The following is a 19,573-nucleotide window of genomic DNA, read 5'->3' as shown; positions in this document are numbered from 1 at the left end:
TTCTCCTTTTCCCTGTGTTTTTTTTCCCCTTTGAGCAGTTTCTTACCCTTTCACAATGTTTATTGAAGATTCTGAATCTTACTACTCTTTCTTGTTCGTTTTTTTGAGACAAGGTGTCATATGTGGTTCACGATCATCTCAATATGTAGCTCAGGTTGACCTAAAACTTGCAGTGCTCTTCCTCCCTCAGCTTCCCAAGTGCTGGGATTATAAAAATGTGCCATCATTTATAAAATTCACCAAGCCAAGGTTTTGGCTCAGTGGTGTAAGCATCTGCCTGGCAAGTGTGAGGTCATGAGTTTGATCCCTGGCATACCAAAAAAAAAAAAAAAAAAAAAAAAAAAAGAAAAAAAAATCACCAAGCCATAGCATGATCTCATTTTTCCCACCTCAAATTATTTCACTGGTGAGTTTTGATCCTAAGCCTCTGAAGGCTATCTGCCTTCCGGACAACAACATCCTGTCCTAGTTTACTATTACCTCTGAAAACCCTTTCAGTGAAATTCTCTCATCATATACTGCATAAAGTTTGTACTGTACTGCAGTATTTCATTTTGTTTGAGAATGTCACTGTGTAGTTCAGGCTGGCCATGAATTCACACATTGTAGCCTAGACTGGCCTTAAATCTATGGGGATCCTCCTGCCTCAGCCTACCAAGTGCTAGAATTACAGGCATGTGCCATCATGCCCAGTTAAAGTTTGTACTGTTTTTATTTGGAGTCTAAAATTAAACACATTAAGAATCCTTCTGAAATTTGTGCCTGCTCTTATTTCTTAATGCTTTATTAATTGAATGCTTACACTTTTTTTATTTTGAAGAGAATGAAACTAAATGAGACAAAACAAAATGGAGTCACTTGAAACAAAAGGATGGACATAGTACGTGACTTGAAAACAAAATACAAGGTGATCAATAATGGTTACCATAATGCCTTCTATTATCTTCAAAAGAATTGCCATATCATCAGGCATAATAAAATAAAACAGTACAGAACAAAACCAATAAAAACAAGACATTGGAGACATTATAGGACTTCAAAAGAAGACAACAGTCAAACCAGAAAAGGTATCATAGTGAGTCTTATTGTCTTCACAGTAGTTGCCTGTGCCCCATCAGACTTGATACTCTTAAACAAAACAGAATAGAATAAAATCAGTCAAAACAAGACAGTGAAAGCAATACAGGGCTTCAAATCAAGTTAATAGGAAATAAAAAATGATTACCGTAGTATAACCTGCTATCTTTGGAATAGCTGTCCATGCCATCAAATCTAGTATAAGTAGACAAACTGGAAAAGAATAAAACCAAACTAAACAGAGTGATGAAAGCAATATGAGTTTCAAATCATGATACAAGATTAACAATGGCCACTGCCTTCCTTTTTTAGATAATTCCTCCTCTTTCACTTTCACAGGGTGTGTTGTACATTTTGCATCCCACTAACTCCTTTAGTTTTTAGATTGGAGAGACAACCCGCTATTTACCTAAGTGGTTCTGAACCTTTTTACCCCTGAGCGTGACCTCAAGCTGTATCTCAAGCTGTACAAGAACCTCAAGATTTTCTTTCTTTATAGCTGAGTAGTTTTCCACAAATAAGAGTGTTATGGCTTTCTAACCAATCTGCAGCTGATGGACAAGCTACCCCCGCTTTTTTCTGGTTCCCTGTCACATAGAGCATTGTTTTCTCATCTTTGACTTTCAGTCTGTAAACCCTCTTTCAGGTTAATTATATTTCTTAAATAGAGCATATTGATGGACCCTATCTCCTGATCCACTCTGCTGTGTTTCTTTTTGTTAGTGTATCAAGGCCATCCATGTTAGAGATTAAGGCCAGTCTTCTCTACCTCATCTCTGCTATGCTGTTTTTCTGTCATTGATTGTCTACTTTTCCCCTTCATTCCATTGTCTGCCCTGTTCAGTGAGCCCCCTCTGCCACTGTTCCTGAAACCATGGTCTTTTTTCTCTTCCTAGAATGTCCTTCAGTATTTTTGTGGGGTTGGTTTGCTGATTGGTTCCTCTTTGTCATGGAAGCATCCTGTTTTTCCATTAATTTTGAGAGATACTTTTACAGGGTACATCAATCTGGGTTGGAAGTTGTTTTCTTTTAGGACTTGAAATACTTCACTTGAAGCTCGTGATTGATGGTTAGTGTGGAGAAGTCTGTCATGATTCTGATAGGTTTTCCTTTATAGGTGATCTGTTTCTTTTCTCTGACAGCTTTTAATAGTCTGTTCTTGTGTTGAATTTCTGGAATCTTAATTATTATATGTCTGGGTGTAGATCTGTTTTGGTTATAGCTGGCTGGAGTTCTGTGTGCCTCATTTATCTGAATATCATTTTCTTTTCCTGTACTTGGGAAGTTTTCTTCAATTATGTCTGTAAATAGCTTTTGTATTTCATTTGTGTTTACCCCTACATCTTCACTCTCATTTTTTATTCTTAAGTTATAATTCCTCTTGTCATCTTTTAGCCTTTGTATTGTTACTTCTTGGTTCCTTGTTTTTTTGTTTGTTTGTTCATTTTTTTTTTTTTTTTTTTTTTTTGTCTTTTTCATTTTTATCGGTACCAGGGATCAAACTCACGACCGCCTGCTTGCAAGGCAGGTGCTTATGCCGCTGAGCTAAATCCCCAGCCCCTGTTTGTTCGTTTTTAAAGAGATCTTTCCTTTTGTGATCACAAGATGCAAACCTGTCTTCAAGATTTGATAGTCTGTCTTTAGTTTCTTTCAAGCAGTTTCGCCAGCTTTCAATGGAGTTTTTAATTTCCTGGTAATCTCTTTGAATCTGTTTCATGTATTCTAATTTTTTTTTTGTATTCTTCATTGAAGGTTTCTCTCCTTTTTCTATGCTCCTCTATTCTTCCATCTATGTCTTCTTTAGAGGTGCTTAGCGGTTCTTTTATTGTGTTTGTTTCTCATTTCTTCTTTTACCTGAGATAGTATTTCTGTTCTCAGTTCTTTTATAGCTTCATGGAGTTGTTTCTTTATTTCAGTTGCCGTTGCTTCAAAAGCTGCAGGTGTTGCAACTCCCAATCTCTTCTGTGTTTACCTCTCCTGGACCAGTACTGTTTGGGTTGGAGGCCAGAGACTGCCTTTTGCTTCTTCCTCTTGTCATGTACCTGGTTTCTTCCAGACAAGTGGGTAGTGGGGTCCCCAGCACTTTCTGTATTGGTTATAATTACCCTAAAGCATGCTGGCTAGGGATTTCTGCTGTTTGCTGCTTTTCCCAATCTGCTGGTGACTTCTGGTGTATAAGCAGGAGTAGGGCAGGCTGGCACCTCCCTCACAAGCTGGTTAACCACTGGGCATCTTCACCAAGTTAATGTGTGCCAATTGGGTGGGATTGGTTAGGGAAACCTCAGCCTTGGCTATTGACTGCACCAAGGGGCGGGACTCAGTCCAAGCAATCTCACCGGTCTGCTCTGTGCTAGGAGTGGCTGAATGAAGCTGGCTGCATTTCTGGTTCCAGGCTTATCTTGCCTGACTCCAAAGTGGCACCTGGCCAGTCGTCCACTCCCATGGGAGGACTGAGTCCCCCACACTCATCACCAGCCAGTGCAGTCCTCTGATCCACCACTCTCCTCCACCACTGTGTCTCCCCAATGAGGCGTTTGGGCTTGCCAGCTACCAGCTTCACTGTGACCGTGCACAGTGCTTCTTGCACAGTGGGACCGGCTCCCGTGAAAGCACTGCCAGCTACCACCTTCTGTTTAAGTTTTTCTTTCTTTTCTTTTTTTAAATTCTCTCTGTGGGTTTCAATTCTCACTTTAGTTTCTTCCTGGGTTGAGGGGACCCACTTCTTTCCTTCTTGTCTTCCCTGTGGTGCTATATTCCAGCATCTGGGCTCAGAGAGGCTGTTTATTCTGCTGCTTACTGTTCTGCCATCTTCCCAGACTCCTACACTTTTTTTTTTTTTTAATTAGACAAAGTGTTGTTACATTTCCCAGGCTGGCTTTGAACCATGGAATTACATATTCCTCTTCCTCAGCCCTGTGAGGCACATACCACCAGGTGCATGGATGCTTACCTGATTTACTCTTTGATTTTTTTTTTTTGGTCTTTTTGAGACAGGGTCTTATTATGCAGTTCAGGCTGACCTTGGGCTCACTTTGTAGCCCAGGCTCGCCTTGAATTTGCAATGATCCTCCTGCCTTAGCCTCCCAAGTGCTGGGATTACAGGCGTGAACCACCACGCCTGGCTTACTCTTTTGATTTAAGTTTGTGTTGTTCTACATCTTGCCCCGCCCCATGCTCTTAATGTTTTAAATTTTCTGTTATTCCTTTTAGTGATTATGCAGGTTAATGGGTTTCATTTGGCACATTCATACGTGCACCTGCCTTTGATGACTTATACCCCCGTCATTCCTATGCCCCAACCTTTTTCCTAGTTTCACATTTTTGGAAGGAGTTCCAATGTATTTAACTATATCCATCCTTCCATTTACCCACTCTTCTGTCCTCTTCCCCTACATCCTTATTCCCTTAATCTTGTCTAATAGTCTTATTTCTACTTTCTTGTCATCCTTTTTAGATTCTGTTGTTCTACTTTAAGAAAAGTACTAGCAAGAAGTATTTTTCTTTTGGCTTTCTTTCCCTTCTTTCCCTTTGCAAGCATTAAATGTGCAGGCTAGGAGCCGGATGTAGTGGTGCACTCCTGTAATTTCAGTACTCAGGAAGAAGAGGCAAGAGGGTTGCTGTGAGTTGGAGACAGTCTGGGCTATGTAGTGGTATCTCAGCCAGTCTGCACTACCAACTGAGACTAAAAAAACAAAACAAAACATGCTGGCCAGCAGTACAAATGGCACATCAACCTAAATAACTACATATTCTTCCATTTGAAACAAATTGTAATTTACCTAATCTCTAACTTTTAATTTTGATTATTTCCAGAGTTACTGCTATAATAAATAACACTTATAGAAGCATCAGTGATAAACTTTTAGTTAAAAATTTTTCTCCTAATTTTTCTCTAGCTATTCCGTATAAATTAAACTTTTCTATATCAGTATATGAAACAGGATTTAAAAGCAATTATTTTGCCATGCCAGCAGGAGAACCAAAAGAATTAAATAAGCCTTTTATTTTTTTTTTTAATTTTATTTAAGGAGAAAAGAAAAAAAAAAGCAGAGAAAGGGTACAAGTTATACAGATTTGCAGAAAAAAAATGAACAGTAGGAAATCACTAGTTAATGGATTACATATTGTCATCTTAGAAATAATTGTTCAAGTCACAAAATTAAAGCTTGTAAAGTGGACATTCCATCAATGATACTGCAAACAGTTCTGTTCAATGATCCGATAAAACTCTGTGATATCATATTCTATCTTATACACTTAAATATACATGCAGTTATATAGCTTAGAGCACTTTCTTTTCCTCTCTTTTGTACAATGACTATTTAAATAAGCCTTTTATAATAGATTAGTTTTTTTGGGGGGTGTATGGAAGATCAATCCCAGTGGTGCTCTATGATTTAGTTATTTTCCCAGCCCTTGTACTTTTTATTTTGAGACACCCCTACTTTTTTTACTTGATTCAGGCTGCAAACCTATTGGTTAGTGCCACCCACACCCAGAATGGGCCTTTCCATTATTCATACCCAGAACCATGCTAAACCAATCAGTGGATTAATGTAGTTATCACACCCTTAATACAGTATCACACACCCACTATCCAGCCACCTCCCCAAAGCCCTATCTGTGAGTGCATAAGCCATAAAAGAGAGAAATTAAGAAAATATTAATCTTACCTTGGAAGATTTTTGGTGATTAAGTGACCAATTTGATCTTTTTTTTTTTTTTTTTTATCGGTACCAGGGATCAAACTCACGACCGCCTGCTTACAAGGCAGGTGCTTATGCTGCTGAGCCAAATCCCTAGCCCCGTGATCTTGTTTTTTTCATTAACTAAGTAAATGCTTATACTTGGATGTTATACTTGGATGTTATACTTGGATGTTATATCTATAAGAATATGTTGAGTTGATAAACTTCTAATATGTAGACTGTTTATGTAGAAATATAGGAAGCAGGCAATCTAACCTTGGTGAAAGAATGATCTGCTGTGTTCTGTATTTGTTGATTTAAGTTAAGTGTGTAGCTTCTACTGCTGTAATCACTACAGGGAAAAATATTCATTTTACTATGATCCTCAATATGCCTAGCCTTTGGATTTCCCAAAGAATAGTTTACAGTGCTGTAAATAATTTTCTGGTTTTGGTAACATAGAAAGGTTATACTTCTGATAGTTAACAGTTATTTTTGTAATGAAATTTTTTTTCTTTAAAAAATATGTTTGGATATATCCATGTCTATATAGCCTAAAATGTAATTTTAAGCAGCATAGGTGTTGCCTGGTAAGCACAAGGTTGTGAATTTGATCCCTGGTACTAAGAAAACACAAAACAAAAAGAAAACTGTTCAGAGCCCTATACTTAGATATTGATAAAATGCTTATTTTTGTGTGTGTCTTAGAAAATAAAACTAGCAATAACAAATGGGAACAAATGAAAGATTTAAAAACTGTTACTAAGCTGCTCCTTTTTGATATGGAAAAACTCACTACAATGAAATAATACTAGGAACATGCAGATTTCCTTTCTGTATTTTTTAATCTGAATATTGTTTTTATCAGATTGGCAGTTTTATTATTTTAATCCTCTTATTTAATAGGTGCTCAATCTTACACCTTTTTTTCTTTTCCTTGTCTCTCCTTTTTTCTATGTCTTGCTGTTGCTCCAATTTTAACCCCTTACATCAGACAAGGTGCAAAGCCTAAAAATGACAAAATTAGGATTATTTCAGCTTTTTCTCATGTTGATTTTGAAGAACAAGAAGATATATATGAGGAAGTAGAGGGAAAAATATCACAAGACTTTGTAGAAAATAATAACATAAACTTGAAGGAAGCAGCAATAAAAGAAGTTAGAACCCTTTCAAAAACTGAACAACCAAAATATAACTGGGAAGAGATACCAATGTGGAACCAACGAACAGCACTCTTCCCTGCCATTCATTTTGATCATGTGTTTGAAACATCTGTACACTCTAGCTATCCTCAGAAATACTATACAATAGATAGAACAAAAGAGAAACCCTTACAGAGTCATTTTGAAGAAAGTGAAAGAAGACAATATGGTGATAAATCTAGCACTAAGACTAATTGCAAAGATGTCTGTCTTGATAGTGAGCATTACAGTTGCCACATTGAAAAGAGGAAACAAAAATACCCAGCTTTGCACCCCTACAAAAATGGATTTATGGTTAAGAGTGGCATGTGGACCACTAAGTTAAAAGGTCATGATTGTGATCTACCCTGTTGTTTAAGGAACTGTGAAAAGTCACCTGGCCCAAATCAGTATGTCTCTAATTTTACTCCAGTAGATAGTCTTGAAGATTCTACCAGTAGTACTTCTGAAGAACTTGTGGACTCTCCCATTTCTGAAAAGCAGGAAACGTGGCATCCATCCAGGAGTCATGAGGTTGCAGAATTTGCTTACAGATATTATGTATCAGATCCATCAGTGCCATTACAAATGGTGAATGGTAATATAAACACAGTTGGAGATCTTTCTGGGTGTTCCACAAGAGAGACCACCTCTTCATCCATTGAAGAACCCAAAGAAGACTATGTTGATACAATGGATGAGCTTCAGTGTTTGGTAGAAACAGTGTCAGTATATTTAGCAGAGAAGGAAGAGGAAATTAATAGATTTGGTTCTGTTTCAATAGCTAAAAAAGCACACAAACCTGAAAGTACTGTTAAATCCAATAATGCAGAACAGAAAGTGCCTGAGGGTCAGATGCCACCTTTGTCTGTTTGCAAGGATGACAAGGCCAAGGCCATGTCTTTCCCGGAACTTAATGAGGTAAAATGTGCTGTTGGTTCTTTATTCACCTCACTTACAGAAAAAGTGGGTTCAGGCACAAAGCGTCTCACAACCTCTGTGGAAAAACTGGTTCATGTAGTTCCAGAGAAAACAGACCCTCTTAATCAAACAGAGTCAGTTAATTTGAGCTCTAGACCTAGAGCCATGTCAGTATCAGAGAAAGATCCTCCCCTGCAATCTTCGGTACCCCCTCACACAGTGGATGGTAAGGATATCAGAAGACACCGCAGAATTCCTGAGAGTAAGCATGTGGGCAATGAGATTGGCAGCTTAAACTTTGAGGGCACAACAGAAACAACTGGAAAAAACTCAGCCTCACAGATTCAGAGTTCAGTTATAAAATCTGTTTTTAGCATGCTAAATCCCCTGAAGCTTCTTTCAGAAAAAGAAGAAGCCAGAAAAGGGGACCAGAGCAGGGCACCAAGAAGGGAAAGCTTTGTTGAGTGTGATTCAGAGTCCAATCAAAGGGACAACACCCTTGACAATCACAGTAGTATTATTAATGCCTTAAATAAGAGTGATGGAGGAACCACAGGAAAGTTTCAAATGCCAGCAAGTGAAGATTTGTCATTCTCTGAAGAGAAAAATGGACCTTCCAAGTCCCCTAGTCATGCAAGGAAGAAAGATGATAGTGAGACTCTGTTGGAAGGCAAACCCTGTGAAGATCTAAGTCTTTCTTGGTCTCATCCACCAAAACTTGGTGCTGAAGATACTTCAGGACATCTTTGTGTAGCTGACAGTAGAACCACAAATAAAGAGGTTTCCTTAAAGCCTGTAGAGGACAACAAAATTCCTGGTGATGATGATTTCCTCGAACCCCTCAGAAAATCATTCAGCCAGTTTTTGTTCACTCCCTCCAATGAGACATGTTCAAAGGAAACTTCGTCAGAATCTGTGAAAAATGACCATATCAAGGAAGATGGGTGGGAAAAGGGCTGTAAGAAAGATAGACATTCCTTTTTGTTTAGTGGAAAACTGCATATTCCATTTTTGAGAGTTCTTAGTCATTCTGAAACACAGCCGGATTTAAGAGAAAAAGGACACATTTTTCCTTCATTTAAATTTCCTTTCACTGATAGTTGTACCTTTGTTAATGACCAGCATTTTCATGGCTCAGCAGCAACCCCTGATACAGAGATTGATAGAAATTGCCATGAAGATGCCAAACTTAGTTCAATAAAATCTAGTTCAGTTCCAAATATTCATAATGATCTAGAGGAATTTAGTAATACAGGGGAATTTAATAAGAATGACCAAATAAATTATCTCCAAAATGCCAAACTTAGTTCAATAAAATCTATTTCAGTTACAAATATTTGTAATGATCTAGGGAAATCTGGCAACACGGAGGACTTTAATAAGAATGGCCAAATATGTTGTCTTGAAGATGCCAAACTTAATGTAGTACAATGTGATTCAGCCCTAGCTGTTAATGATTTGGGGAAACTTGAGAGTGTCAGGAAATTAAATCCAAGTGACTGCATAGCAGTAGAAAATTGGGAAAGAGAGCCCTTAGGTGTCCCTGTGGTTGTGACCAAAGAACATATAACTTCAGATCTTTCAGGAGAAGGTAAAAATCTTAGGCAAACGACATTTTCAACAGTATCAGACTCTTCATCAGAGTTTATTTCTACTATTTCAAAACCCACTTTGGTTAATGACATTAATGAAGACAAAGTTACAGATAAAACTTTCAAAAAAAGAATCCAAGGAGGCCTCTTTTCTGGGCTGTTTAACAGATTTTCTTCTGAAAACTTGTCTAATCAATTAAATTTGAAAACTGAGGAGTCCCATCACATGACTAGTACCCCAAGTTTATTACTGTCTGGAATATTTAACCTGAAATCTAATAGCAGTATAAGTGATTGTAAACCAGATGAAACAAAGTTCCTATCTTCAGGTGACATAAAAAATGCTAATGAAAATAAGCATTTGTCATTGTCTGAGGTCCTTGCTACTCCAAGCGCTACTTCTAAGAACCAGAGGAACCAGGTTGAAAAGCAAACTTGTAGCTCCACATCATTATCTAGAGAAAACATACCACCCTCTCATGATTGGGTTGATAATCACTGCTACCCTTCTATGGGGAAAAACCAAGAAAGTGAAAAGAATTGTCCCTCTGCTGAGAACGCAGTATTTCACTGTGCTCCCAGTGCTGAACAGGGCCACTTCAAGAAATCGATGGCTAAGAGGCCAATGCCAAACCATATTTTTGAGGCAAACCTACATGAAAGTTCAAACACACCAAGTTCACCTCTACTAAATACTAACATTTACAATAAACCAGTCCGCTACCAGGCATATGAAGAGGTGAACAGTCCTTTCTGTTTTGAGTGGGACACTTACATAAATGATTTCTCTAAAAACTCCAGAAAACTTCAGCCAATTTATTATTTGTTGAATCAAAATACATTTCCTTCAGAGGATAGTTTTTTGTGGCCTGACTCAGAAAACCCAGGAATATCTTTTTGCCAAAAGGATCAAAATGGAACTTTTATGGATTGGAGAACCAATCTAAGCAGTCTCATTTGGTGTGACTTACAATATGAATCATCCAACGAGTTAGCACTTAATGAAGATTGCTTATTAAGAGATTATGTGTGGGCAGCTCACCCATTATATGGAAGTTCTGGTTGTCTTCCAGTTAATGAGACTGAGAATTCACTAGAAGAATTGCCCATTGACTTGAGTTACTCTTCAAATTATGAGAAAACCATATGTTCCACAGTTGATCAAGGACCATTAAAAAGGGATGAAAATGTTATTTTTTCAAGTTTTGATTATGAATACCAGGAATGGTTGTCATGCCTTGAAAATGGAATCTGGTGGCCCTCAGAAGATGGGGATTATGGATATTATATGTTCCATGATGGTCAGTATATTTATTCTCTCCTCACTGATTCTACTGGGGAGTATATATATTTATTTATACCTGATTATTCTTATCAAGAGTATTTGAATTATGATTTACAGACAAATGATCTGTCAGGTATTATGTTAGAAGACAGCACTAATTCTGCCCCTAAATTACTTGATAAGGAAGATGAACTATTTTGGTATGTTAAAGAAGAAGCGATTGATGACCCTCTTGATTTATCTATGGAATTACCAAGAAGGCAAGGACCATTGTATTTGAATTTAGGCAGTTTTTCACAAGTGCTTGAAGAGTCAAGTTTTGGCCAAAGGGATCAGCCATTAGATTTTTCGGGGTATAATCCTCAAAAGTTTAGAGGAGATTGTAGGTCTTTCAAAAAAAAGCCCTGTGGTTTTGAAGATCTTGAATATATACTAGATCTCAGAAAGCAGCCTCAAAATATTGGTAATCTTGTCCTAAACAGAGGCAAAACTATAGAGAGAGATGAAAATCAGACTGTGGCTAAAGATTCATCAGTTCACCTTTCCAGTTTCCACTGGCTTCAGTCATCCTCTGAAGAAGCTGCCTGTTTGGTTCATCCCCAAGATGTGCCTGAAGGCTCACAGCAGGCAGAAGAAACATCATCAGTGAACAAAGTGACTCCATTATTTTCTGTTTTGGGTGCCTTGGTTGAAAGTACTTTGAATTTTGGTAAGAGTGAATCTTTGGAGACTTTGGTCATGCACAAAATAGATCAGCAGTCAAAATTAGCAGAGTTCACAAATGATGGTCTTGAATCATTAATCTTGAATAAGCAATTACAGAGTAATTCCCAAAAGGAGGAAGAAAGTTGTCTTAAAGATTCAGAAAGAAAGACGATGTCCAGTGTTGCGCAAACAGAGTTTACTAAAAATGTGAGGCAGAGATTCCCCTTGCATAGAAGCATTCCTGTGAAAAGACAGAGCTTGGTAAACTCTGGCTGTCAGGTTAGCCATACAGCTCCTCAGACTAAGCCAGATATGGAAGATGATAAATTCGTTATAGCTGACTCTGATTCAGCTCCTCTTGGACCACAGCTTAGTAGGGATGAGTATAAAAATTGTGAGCTTTCTGAAGACCAGTCTTCTAAACAGCCTGAGAGAACATTATTTAAAAGCGCACTGAAATTCTTTGGTCAAGAAGAAGTGTCTTCAGTGACTCTGATGCCAAATGAAAAACAGTCATCTGGATTTTTCAACATTTTTAAAACCCAAGTGAATAAAGAAGAGTTATCAAACTTGGAAAATGATGATAAAAATGAAAAGACATCATCTCAAGAAAAGAAAGAATCTTCTACTGTTTCAAATTTTTTTGGTACTCTTGGAGATTTCTTTAAAACCAGTGTATCTCCTGTTCAAACAACTGAAAATGTGTCTGTTTCTTCAGTGACTGCTAAGGATGAGGTCAGGTCAAGTCCGGTAGAAGTAGCACAGGAAATTGAAAGCTTTCCTTCTAAACCAGTTTTCTCCAAAGGAAAGGCTAAAATTAAAAGCCTCAACAAACAGACTACTATTGATGACAGTGATTGGAGAGAACCATCAACTGGGAAGATCCAGAGTGATAATTTTAGTCAAAAAGAGGAACCTTTCAGAGACTACCTACTTGAACAGTCAGCAAACCTTTGTTTCTCAGATAGTCTCAGAGAGTCTTCGAGAGAGTCATCGAAAGAAAATAGTGGCATTTCAGCCATTGAAGCTCCAAGGGATAACAAAGCATTTTTTGATATTCTTAACAGAGGACAAAATGAACAAAGTCATCTTCCTAACCAAGACCAGAGTTCTTCAGCTGCTGCGACATCTTCATCTCAACCAGAGCTGCCAACCAGGAAGAGTATATTTTCTTTTTTGACTAGATCTGAAAATTCTGAGAACAGAGCCTCTGCTGCCCTACCCCGAATCAAGTCACAAGCAGAAGGGCGATTCACACTTCCCTCTTTTTTCACCACTGCTGCCTCAGGCGTCAAGAAGGGTACTTCTCATAGTAGCTCTACTTTTAGTTTCTTCAGCCTGGCCTTTCTGGATGAAAAACAGCAAACTCCTAGGGAAAAACAAAGCCCTTCAACTGTTGCTCCAGTGACTTCTCAGCCCTGCAAGAAGCCAAGTGTTTTTGTAGACACTGGTGACACAGTGACTCGGAAAGTTTGTAGCAGTCATAGAGACAGCACAGCCCAGGAAGTAACTCATGAACAGCAGGTGATCCCTTGCATTTCCACAAATAACACCAGTGAGGGTACTGCCCTTGCAGATGAACTTAGTGCAGAGAAAATTCAGGGAACACTGAGCTCCAGTAATGAGCCAGAGACAGCTGTAGATTTCCAGATAAATCAGTTGCAGAACACTGTTGTTCCTCCTTCACCAGCATTTCAGGAGCACGCTGAAACACTCTTCCCTGACCTGGAGAACTACAGGGCAGCCCCCTATAAGGAAGAGGCTTCCAACCAGAAAGCCTTTTCCCATGATTCACTGGCCAACTCTTTTTCTCATGATAACCATTTGAACAAAGAGTTAAACAATTTAGATGCTTGTACTAAACATCAGAATGAAAGCTTTCCTACTGATCCACTGAACTTGCCATTGGAAGAAGCCCCTGATAAGGGCACACCGGGGATTCTAGAGTCAGCTGCTGCTTCTGCAGACTCAGAGGGTGGAGGGCTCCTCCAGAACCAAGATGCAGGTAAAGAGGAAGACAAAACAGTGTTAAGCTCTAAAGTAGAAATATTTTCAGGATTTGTGACCAAAGTAAAATCTTTCTCTGAATGTCTAAGTGAACCTCCTAAAGCTTTCTCTGGAATTTTCTCCACTCCAAAATCTCCAAAGAAAAACTCCTTCTTTTCTCTTTCTTCTAAGGCATCACCTCAGCCTCTCAAAGGTGAGTTGTTTAGAATTTTTAAAAGTCCCAAATCAGAGACATATAAAGAACCATCTGTAGCTACTTCATGCCTTCAAAATAGTTGTTCCAGAGATTCTGTAGAATCAGTACTTCCAGAAAGTTTGTGTAGAGAAGCTGCCTCTTCAGGACTCAATTCTGACTCACCTGTCAGTGATTATAGAATGAATGTGATTAGTATAACATCAGAATCAGGTACCTTGATAGATGACCCCAAACTGACAATTGAAGGTGAAAAAGATAATATTCCTGAAAATATTCCAGGACCCCAAGGTTCTGACATGGTCGCTCTGTCTTCTGTTTCTGAAGAGGATATGAGGCAAGGGGTATTGTCTCTGAGTGATGAAGGAGACATGGGGTTGTTACAGGGCACAGACACAGAGGCATCACTGGAAGCTGAGCAGAGCCTACTGCCAACACGATTGCATCCACACTCCACTGGGACTGCTGAAGAGCTTCCTCTTCCACCTCAGCCACCTCCTCCTCTTGATCCAGAGCCAGCTATTCAAGCTGCCTCCACAAACAGAGACTTTTTGGAACTGTGTGTAACCAATTCACTAGAAGCCAATACCACACTGTTTACTGAGGCAAGTGTCTATGAGAGTACCACAATGGACACTCAAGGGTACATTGCCCACCCTCCATCAGAGCAACTTGTGCTTTGCACCAAGGAAAGCTGTGGGACACTTCCTGCCCAGAAAGATTCACCTGCAGTCTCTCAGGAAACAGAGCGGCCAGGATCTCACTTTGAGATCCCAAACATGACCAAGTGGCCAAAATTGCCCTTCTCATCCTGTACTACTGACTATGGGAAGACATTGAGCTCTTTCTTTTCCCCACCTTCCTCCTCTGGCAACAAAACAGCAGAGACTAATTTAATGTCCAGTTTTAAAAAGTTATCAACTCTATTTGAGGGAGGTAGTGAGGGGAAATGGAATAAACCGGAAAGTGATCTGAAGGTAGGATTTGGAAGGAAACTAGATCTTTCATTTCCATGGCCAAAAGAGAACAAAGGAAACCCTGAACAGATGCCTACAGAATCTTCCCCTCCAGTTTTGAGTATTAGCAGCAACCAGGAGCAGCAGCAACTGAACTCCAATGGGGCTAACAAAGCTTTGAAGTCTTCTCAAATACCTGGCACCAGCGCTGAGCCAGCTGAGGCTGGTACTCAGCCCTCTGTGGCTTCCGAGCAGCTGGAGGCAAGGCCAAGTGCTCAGTGGCTTTCAGAGCCTGGGGAAATGGAAGACCAGCTGCAAAGCCCAGCATCTGGAGAACATTGGAATAAAGAAGGCAGCCTCTCTAGTTCTACCTGTCTTTCAGGAAAACCTGAGGAGGAGCACAGCACTGCCTCTGAACTACTTCACCACCCAGAAAAGCAAGTTCCTGAGGTGGTGTCAGCTAGCGCTGATTCTGTTTCCTATGTACAGCAACCAGATGCTCTCAGTGATGCCAAGGACCCGGGGACCAGCAAAAGGCCTGTTCTCAACTCAAGCATCATAAATGGCTTTAAGAAATTGACCATTTATGATGTAAATAGCTTAGTAGTAGATTTTCTTAGTTGCTTTTTACCCAATTATATCTTTCCTGGCACTTAACATTCATGTTAATTAGGGGTTACATTATAAGAATTAATTTATGGGTGGGTATTTTCATCATCTCCTTTCAGTTCTTGTTGGAACAAGGAGTGTCCTGCTTATGGGCAATGCTAGGCCATGAGATTTAATCATTCTGGTTTGTTTTTCCTTGTATAATGAGGAATGGAGGATGCAAAACAGGAAGAGGCAGCAAATATTTATGTGGCGTATGCTTATTTTAACTGCATAATTGAATAGGATGCTTCCTTGGGCCTTAGACACTTCGAACTTACAGTAGAGGGGGAGAAACCTACTTTGCTTTGGTTTTCTAGGTCTTCTAAGATGCTTCTTCCAGTGGCAATAAGGGTAATCTGTATTCTGTATCCTATTACACATGAATTTGTATAACTTCTGTGGTATCACTCTCTAATCCCAGGGTATCACAGTGCTTCAGAAGAACTATAATAAAGGACAATCCTAGTTTCATTCCAAAGTAACATTCTTTGTGACATTACTCAAAGCAGTTAGTTATTAGACCCTATTTGAAGTGTAGTACAAAGCAGGGACCAATGTCTGGTAAGTGCTTTAAGTAAGATCTCACAGGAGCTCAGGACTACCCTTTGCTACTGTTCTTCAGTCTGGAGCATTACTCAAGGTCCATCTGCAGAAAATAGTGTTATTTTCCCTGAGAAGAAGCACTACACAGTATAAATGATCTCTGTCTCAGACATGTCCATAGGGGTTAGGATTAGTTAGAAGCTGAGAGAAAGACAGACAGCCACACTGACACACAGACACGGAATAGTGCCCTGGTAGCTAGTTCACTGACATAATAGTTTCCATCACTTCTTCCTACAGATGACTGAGAGATACATGAAAGAACATTACACTCTCCCTCCCTCGTGCTGAGGTACAGACACACACATTTACAGTTGTGGAGCAATAAATGAAGACCTCAGTTTATTAACCAAAAGCAAAAGGGAGTGGGGCTCACTTATTCCATTTTACTACGTGGAAATTAAAATATCATAGCCACTGGATAAGTTTCTTTAGGAGACTAAATAGGGAATTTTAGGAATAAGCAATAGGCCATTTTAGTATTTCTTAACCCTACTCACAAGTAGCTTATTAAGATATTCTTCGAAGTTAGGTACAAGGCTGAGGTTAAGTGCTGTTAGAGAATTCAGCCTGTTGTGTGTGCCTGTTGTGTTTCTGCTAAATAGACATGGATTTTTCTAGGCTGTGAAGTTTGGTCCTCTTTTCCTAGGAGCCTCCTGTCTGTGATTATTGCTCTGTTGTAGTAATTGTCTCTTGGATTTATTCATGCTGTGCCCTGGTCTCTGCACTGTTTACTGAGCTGCCTCCCTCCTGTTCTCACAGCCCCACCAACAGTAGTAGGTACGGCTCCTCCTGTGACGTGAGTCAAGGAAGTTCTCAGCTGAGTGAGCTAGAGCAGCATCAGGAGCTGGATGATGACCGTCATGAGCGGGACTCAATTCATTCCTGCCGCAGCGCTGGCAGCCTCTGCAGAGATGGCCAGCCCAGTTTCAAAGGACAAGAGAAAGCCTTGGAGGCAAGAGGTGAAGCGGAGAAAGGGAGAACATGTGAGCCTCAGGAGACTAAAGAGGACACCGCAGCCCACCCTCCCCCAGACCTGGTGCTATGCAAGGACCGTGTCGTAGGCCCCCAGGAGAGGTAGGTGACACCTTACATGCTTCCTCAGTCCCTGCTCTACAGTGTTACTGAATATAAGTGCTCTGCATTTGTTGCTGTCAAGCTGGGTGTGGCAAGGGCCGAGACAACCACTCTCAGCTCTACACTGCTTCTTTTGAATTTTGGTATGATTTCCAAAGTATTTGGGGGACTTCTGAAGAATACCTGGATCCTTTGTAGTTAGTGAGCTGCATTGTGCCAGGATCCCTTAAGTCACAGATCTCTCTTCTCTTCTCTTCTCTTCTCTTCTCTTCTCTTCTCTTCTCTTCTCTTCTCTTCTCTTCTCTCCTCTCCTCTCCTCTCCTCTCCTCTCCTCTCCTCTCCTCTTCTCTTTTCTTTTCTTTTCTTTTTTTTCTTTTCCTTGAGGCAGGGTCTCATTACATAGTTATTCAGGCCAGCCATAATCTCACTCAGTGTATGGCCTGCACTGGCCTCCAACTCCCAGCAGTCCTGTCTCAGCCTTCCGAATGCTGGGATTACAGGTGTGTGCTATTACGCCTGGCTCGAAGCTGCGCTGCTTGACCCCACACAGGACAGTCTCTGGTGTGAAACGCTCTGAGCCCTTTGACTGGATTCCTCCCCACAGTGTTTTAACTTCTTTTATAGCATCATTGTTTTATACCTGGGCTGAGAAGAATCAGAACAGAGTTAAAGAACTGATTTACAGGATGGATGTAACCCATTCTTTTCTCCCTCCAGGGCCCATTAGTATATTTAGCAGTTTCTATCCTTAAGAAGACAGATTTAAAACTTGCTCTTCTAGCAATCTTATAATGAAGTTTAGTATGGAGTTTGAGTGTTGTGACTGTTATTGAGCTAAATTGGTTAGGGTAGAAGAGAGGTTGATACATAGCAGATCTCTGTCTTTGCACTGCCGTTTTGGGGGTGATAATGCTTATGGGGAGCTAATTATGGATTATAGGGTGTTTAGTAATATCCTTGGTTTCTACACTTGGTGCCAGTACCAACTCCCAGAACTCTTTCCAACTGGACTTAATGGTACACGACTGCTACTTGGGAGTCTAAGGCAGGAGAATCATGAGTTTGAGGCCAGCTTGGGCAACATATAGAGTTCAAGTCCAGCCCAAACTATAGAGAGACCCTATCTCAAAAAGAAAGGGTTAAAAAAAAAATCAGACATGGTCAGTTTCCTTCACGGATAAATTTGCCTCAATTGAAAACCGCTAGGGAAAAATTATAAAGTTGGAGTGTAACTTCACATTCTCAAATCTCAAGGTCTGATAGATAATAAAGTCTCGCCAAGGATAGTGACTGCTGATTACATGGTAACAGTCAGGGAATGGTTGGTGCTTTTCATCCATCTCTGGATTAGTGGCTAAATCATGTACCTTTCTGAAGAAATGAACTGACTTGCTTTTTTCCCTCCCTGATCTTAATTTTTAGTTATCTCTGGGGTTTTATAACAGGGAGAGCAGGCGGGAGACCTCGCCCTGGGCCAGCTTTCATTGGGTTGATGACCCACTGACCAGCTGACCTGCTGTGGGCCTCAGATAGTGATTACTGTTAGGGCTGAGCTCGGGGAGAGAAGCAGAAGTGCTTGAATGAGTGCTTGTCCTTCTTTACCTTGAGGTCCTAGCTGTGCATGTGAAGCCCCATTTTCCCCTGGCCAGAACTGCCCACAGTTGTTTTCAGACAATTTAGCCAGTTAGCAGACAGTGTCAGAGTCTAGCATCTACTTCGCATGTGTAGGTTGTCTGCTGCGATGGCTACAAGATCATGACAAGAAGGCACTTTTTTATGTAGTCTAGGAATTGGTAAGACTTCCAAAATACTTAGTGTAGCAGGAAGGGTTTGCAGGAGCAAAGATTGCCTTCAGGAAGCTGTGTAAAACCCCCAAGGTAGGTTGTTGGTCTTGGAAGGTAAATGAGAGGTATTGAAAGCCTTCTCCTGTAGCTGTGTGTGGTTTCTATGCTTTCATTGACTCAGGGTTTTTGTGATTTTTTTCTAGTGTCAGGACCTCAGACTGTTCCAGTGAGCTGCTTTACTGGGCACATGCAAGAGAAGGAAGAATAGGAACATACGAAAAGCTAAAGGAGCTGTCATTTTAGAGAGGAACTGTTTGCACTTTAGGTATCCAGGACTGTGCTGTTTTAATGGCCTGAATCACTAAACATGTGTAGGCACAAATAAAAACCATTTTATTTTAGATATTTGGCAGTCTTGCCTTGAGAGTTTGTCACCTTGTAGCCTGGACTATTTTTAAGAAATATTCTTTCCTTTGTTACAAGTCTTCATGAGGAGAATGCATCTTCACCCTTCACTCATGCCAGAGCACACTGGATCCGAGCAGTCACCAAGGTTCGACTCCAGCTGCAGGAGGTAGGAATCTGTTCTAAGATGATTGGGACAGTTTTTCTTTTGAAATTGGGAGGAATATGGTACTCAAGAAGCAGTCAGTAATTAGTCATCTTCTTACTTGTGCTTCTGAGAGTACACAGCAGTGAAGCCAGAGCCTTAAGAGATGGAGGTAGCCGTGGTACTTTGTATGTTGATCAGTGGAAATCAGATAGACCTAATGGGCTGGGAGTTTGATGGCACAGTTAAATGTTTATTTCAGTTTGAGTTTAGGGTGAAGGACTCTATCAAGACCCCTTGGTC

The 19,573-nt window shown here is 40.1% G+C and overlaps 1 protein-coding gene across 8 annotated transcripts in view; it reads left to right on the top strand.

Annotated features, from left to right (window-relative positions):
- Unc13b (unc-13 homolog B) overlaps positions 1-19,573 on the top strand; it is a 192,465-nt gene that overhangs the window by 92,167 nt on the left and 80,725 nt on the right. For 5 of the 8 annotated variants that reach the window (XM_005004086.4, XM_063225805.1, XM_063225801.1 and 2 more), the window contains 2 exons: positions 16,622-16,936; positions 19,204-19,294. In XM_005004086.4, coding sequence (XP_005004143.1) covers positions 16,622-16,936; positions 19,204-19,294 — 406 coding nt within the window. Of the gene's footprint in view, positions 1-6,759; positions 15,440-16,621; positions 16,937-19,203; positions 19,295-19,573 lie in introns of those variants that run through there. The other 3 variants (XM_063225774.1, XM_063225778.1, XM_063225773.1) reach the window with 1 other exon arrangement.

The sequence above is a fragment of the Cavia porcellus genome, unplaced genomic scaffold, assembly GCF_034190915.1.
Source record: "Cavia porcellus strain 051 isolate PalLab524CR breed Dunkin Hartley unplaced genomic scaffold, mCavPor4.1 scaffold_1, whole genome shotgun sequence".
NCBI lineage: Eukaryota > Metazoa > Chordata > Mammalia > Rodentia > Caviidae > Cavia > Cavia porcellus.
The sequence above is the reverse complement of the archived record's forward strand: the minus strand, read 5'-3'. Positions and strand labels throughout refer to the sequence as shown.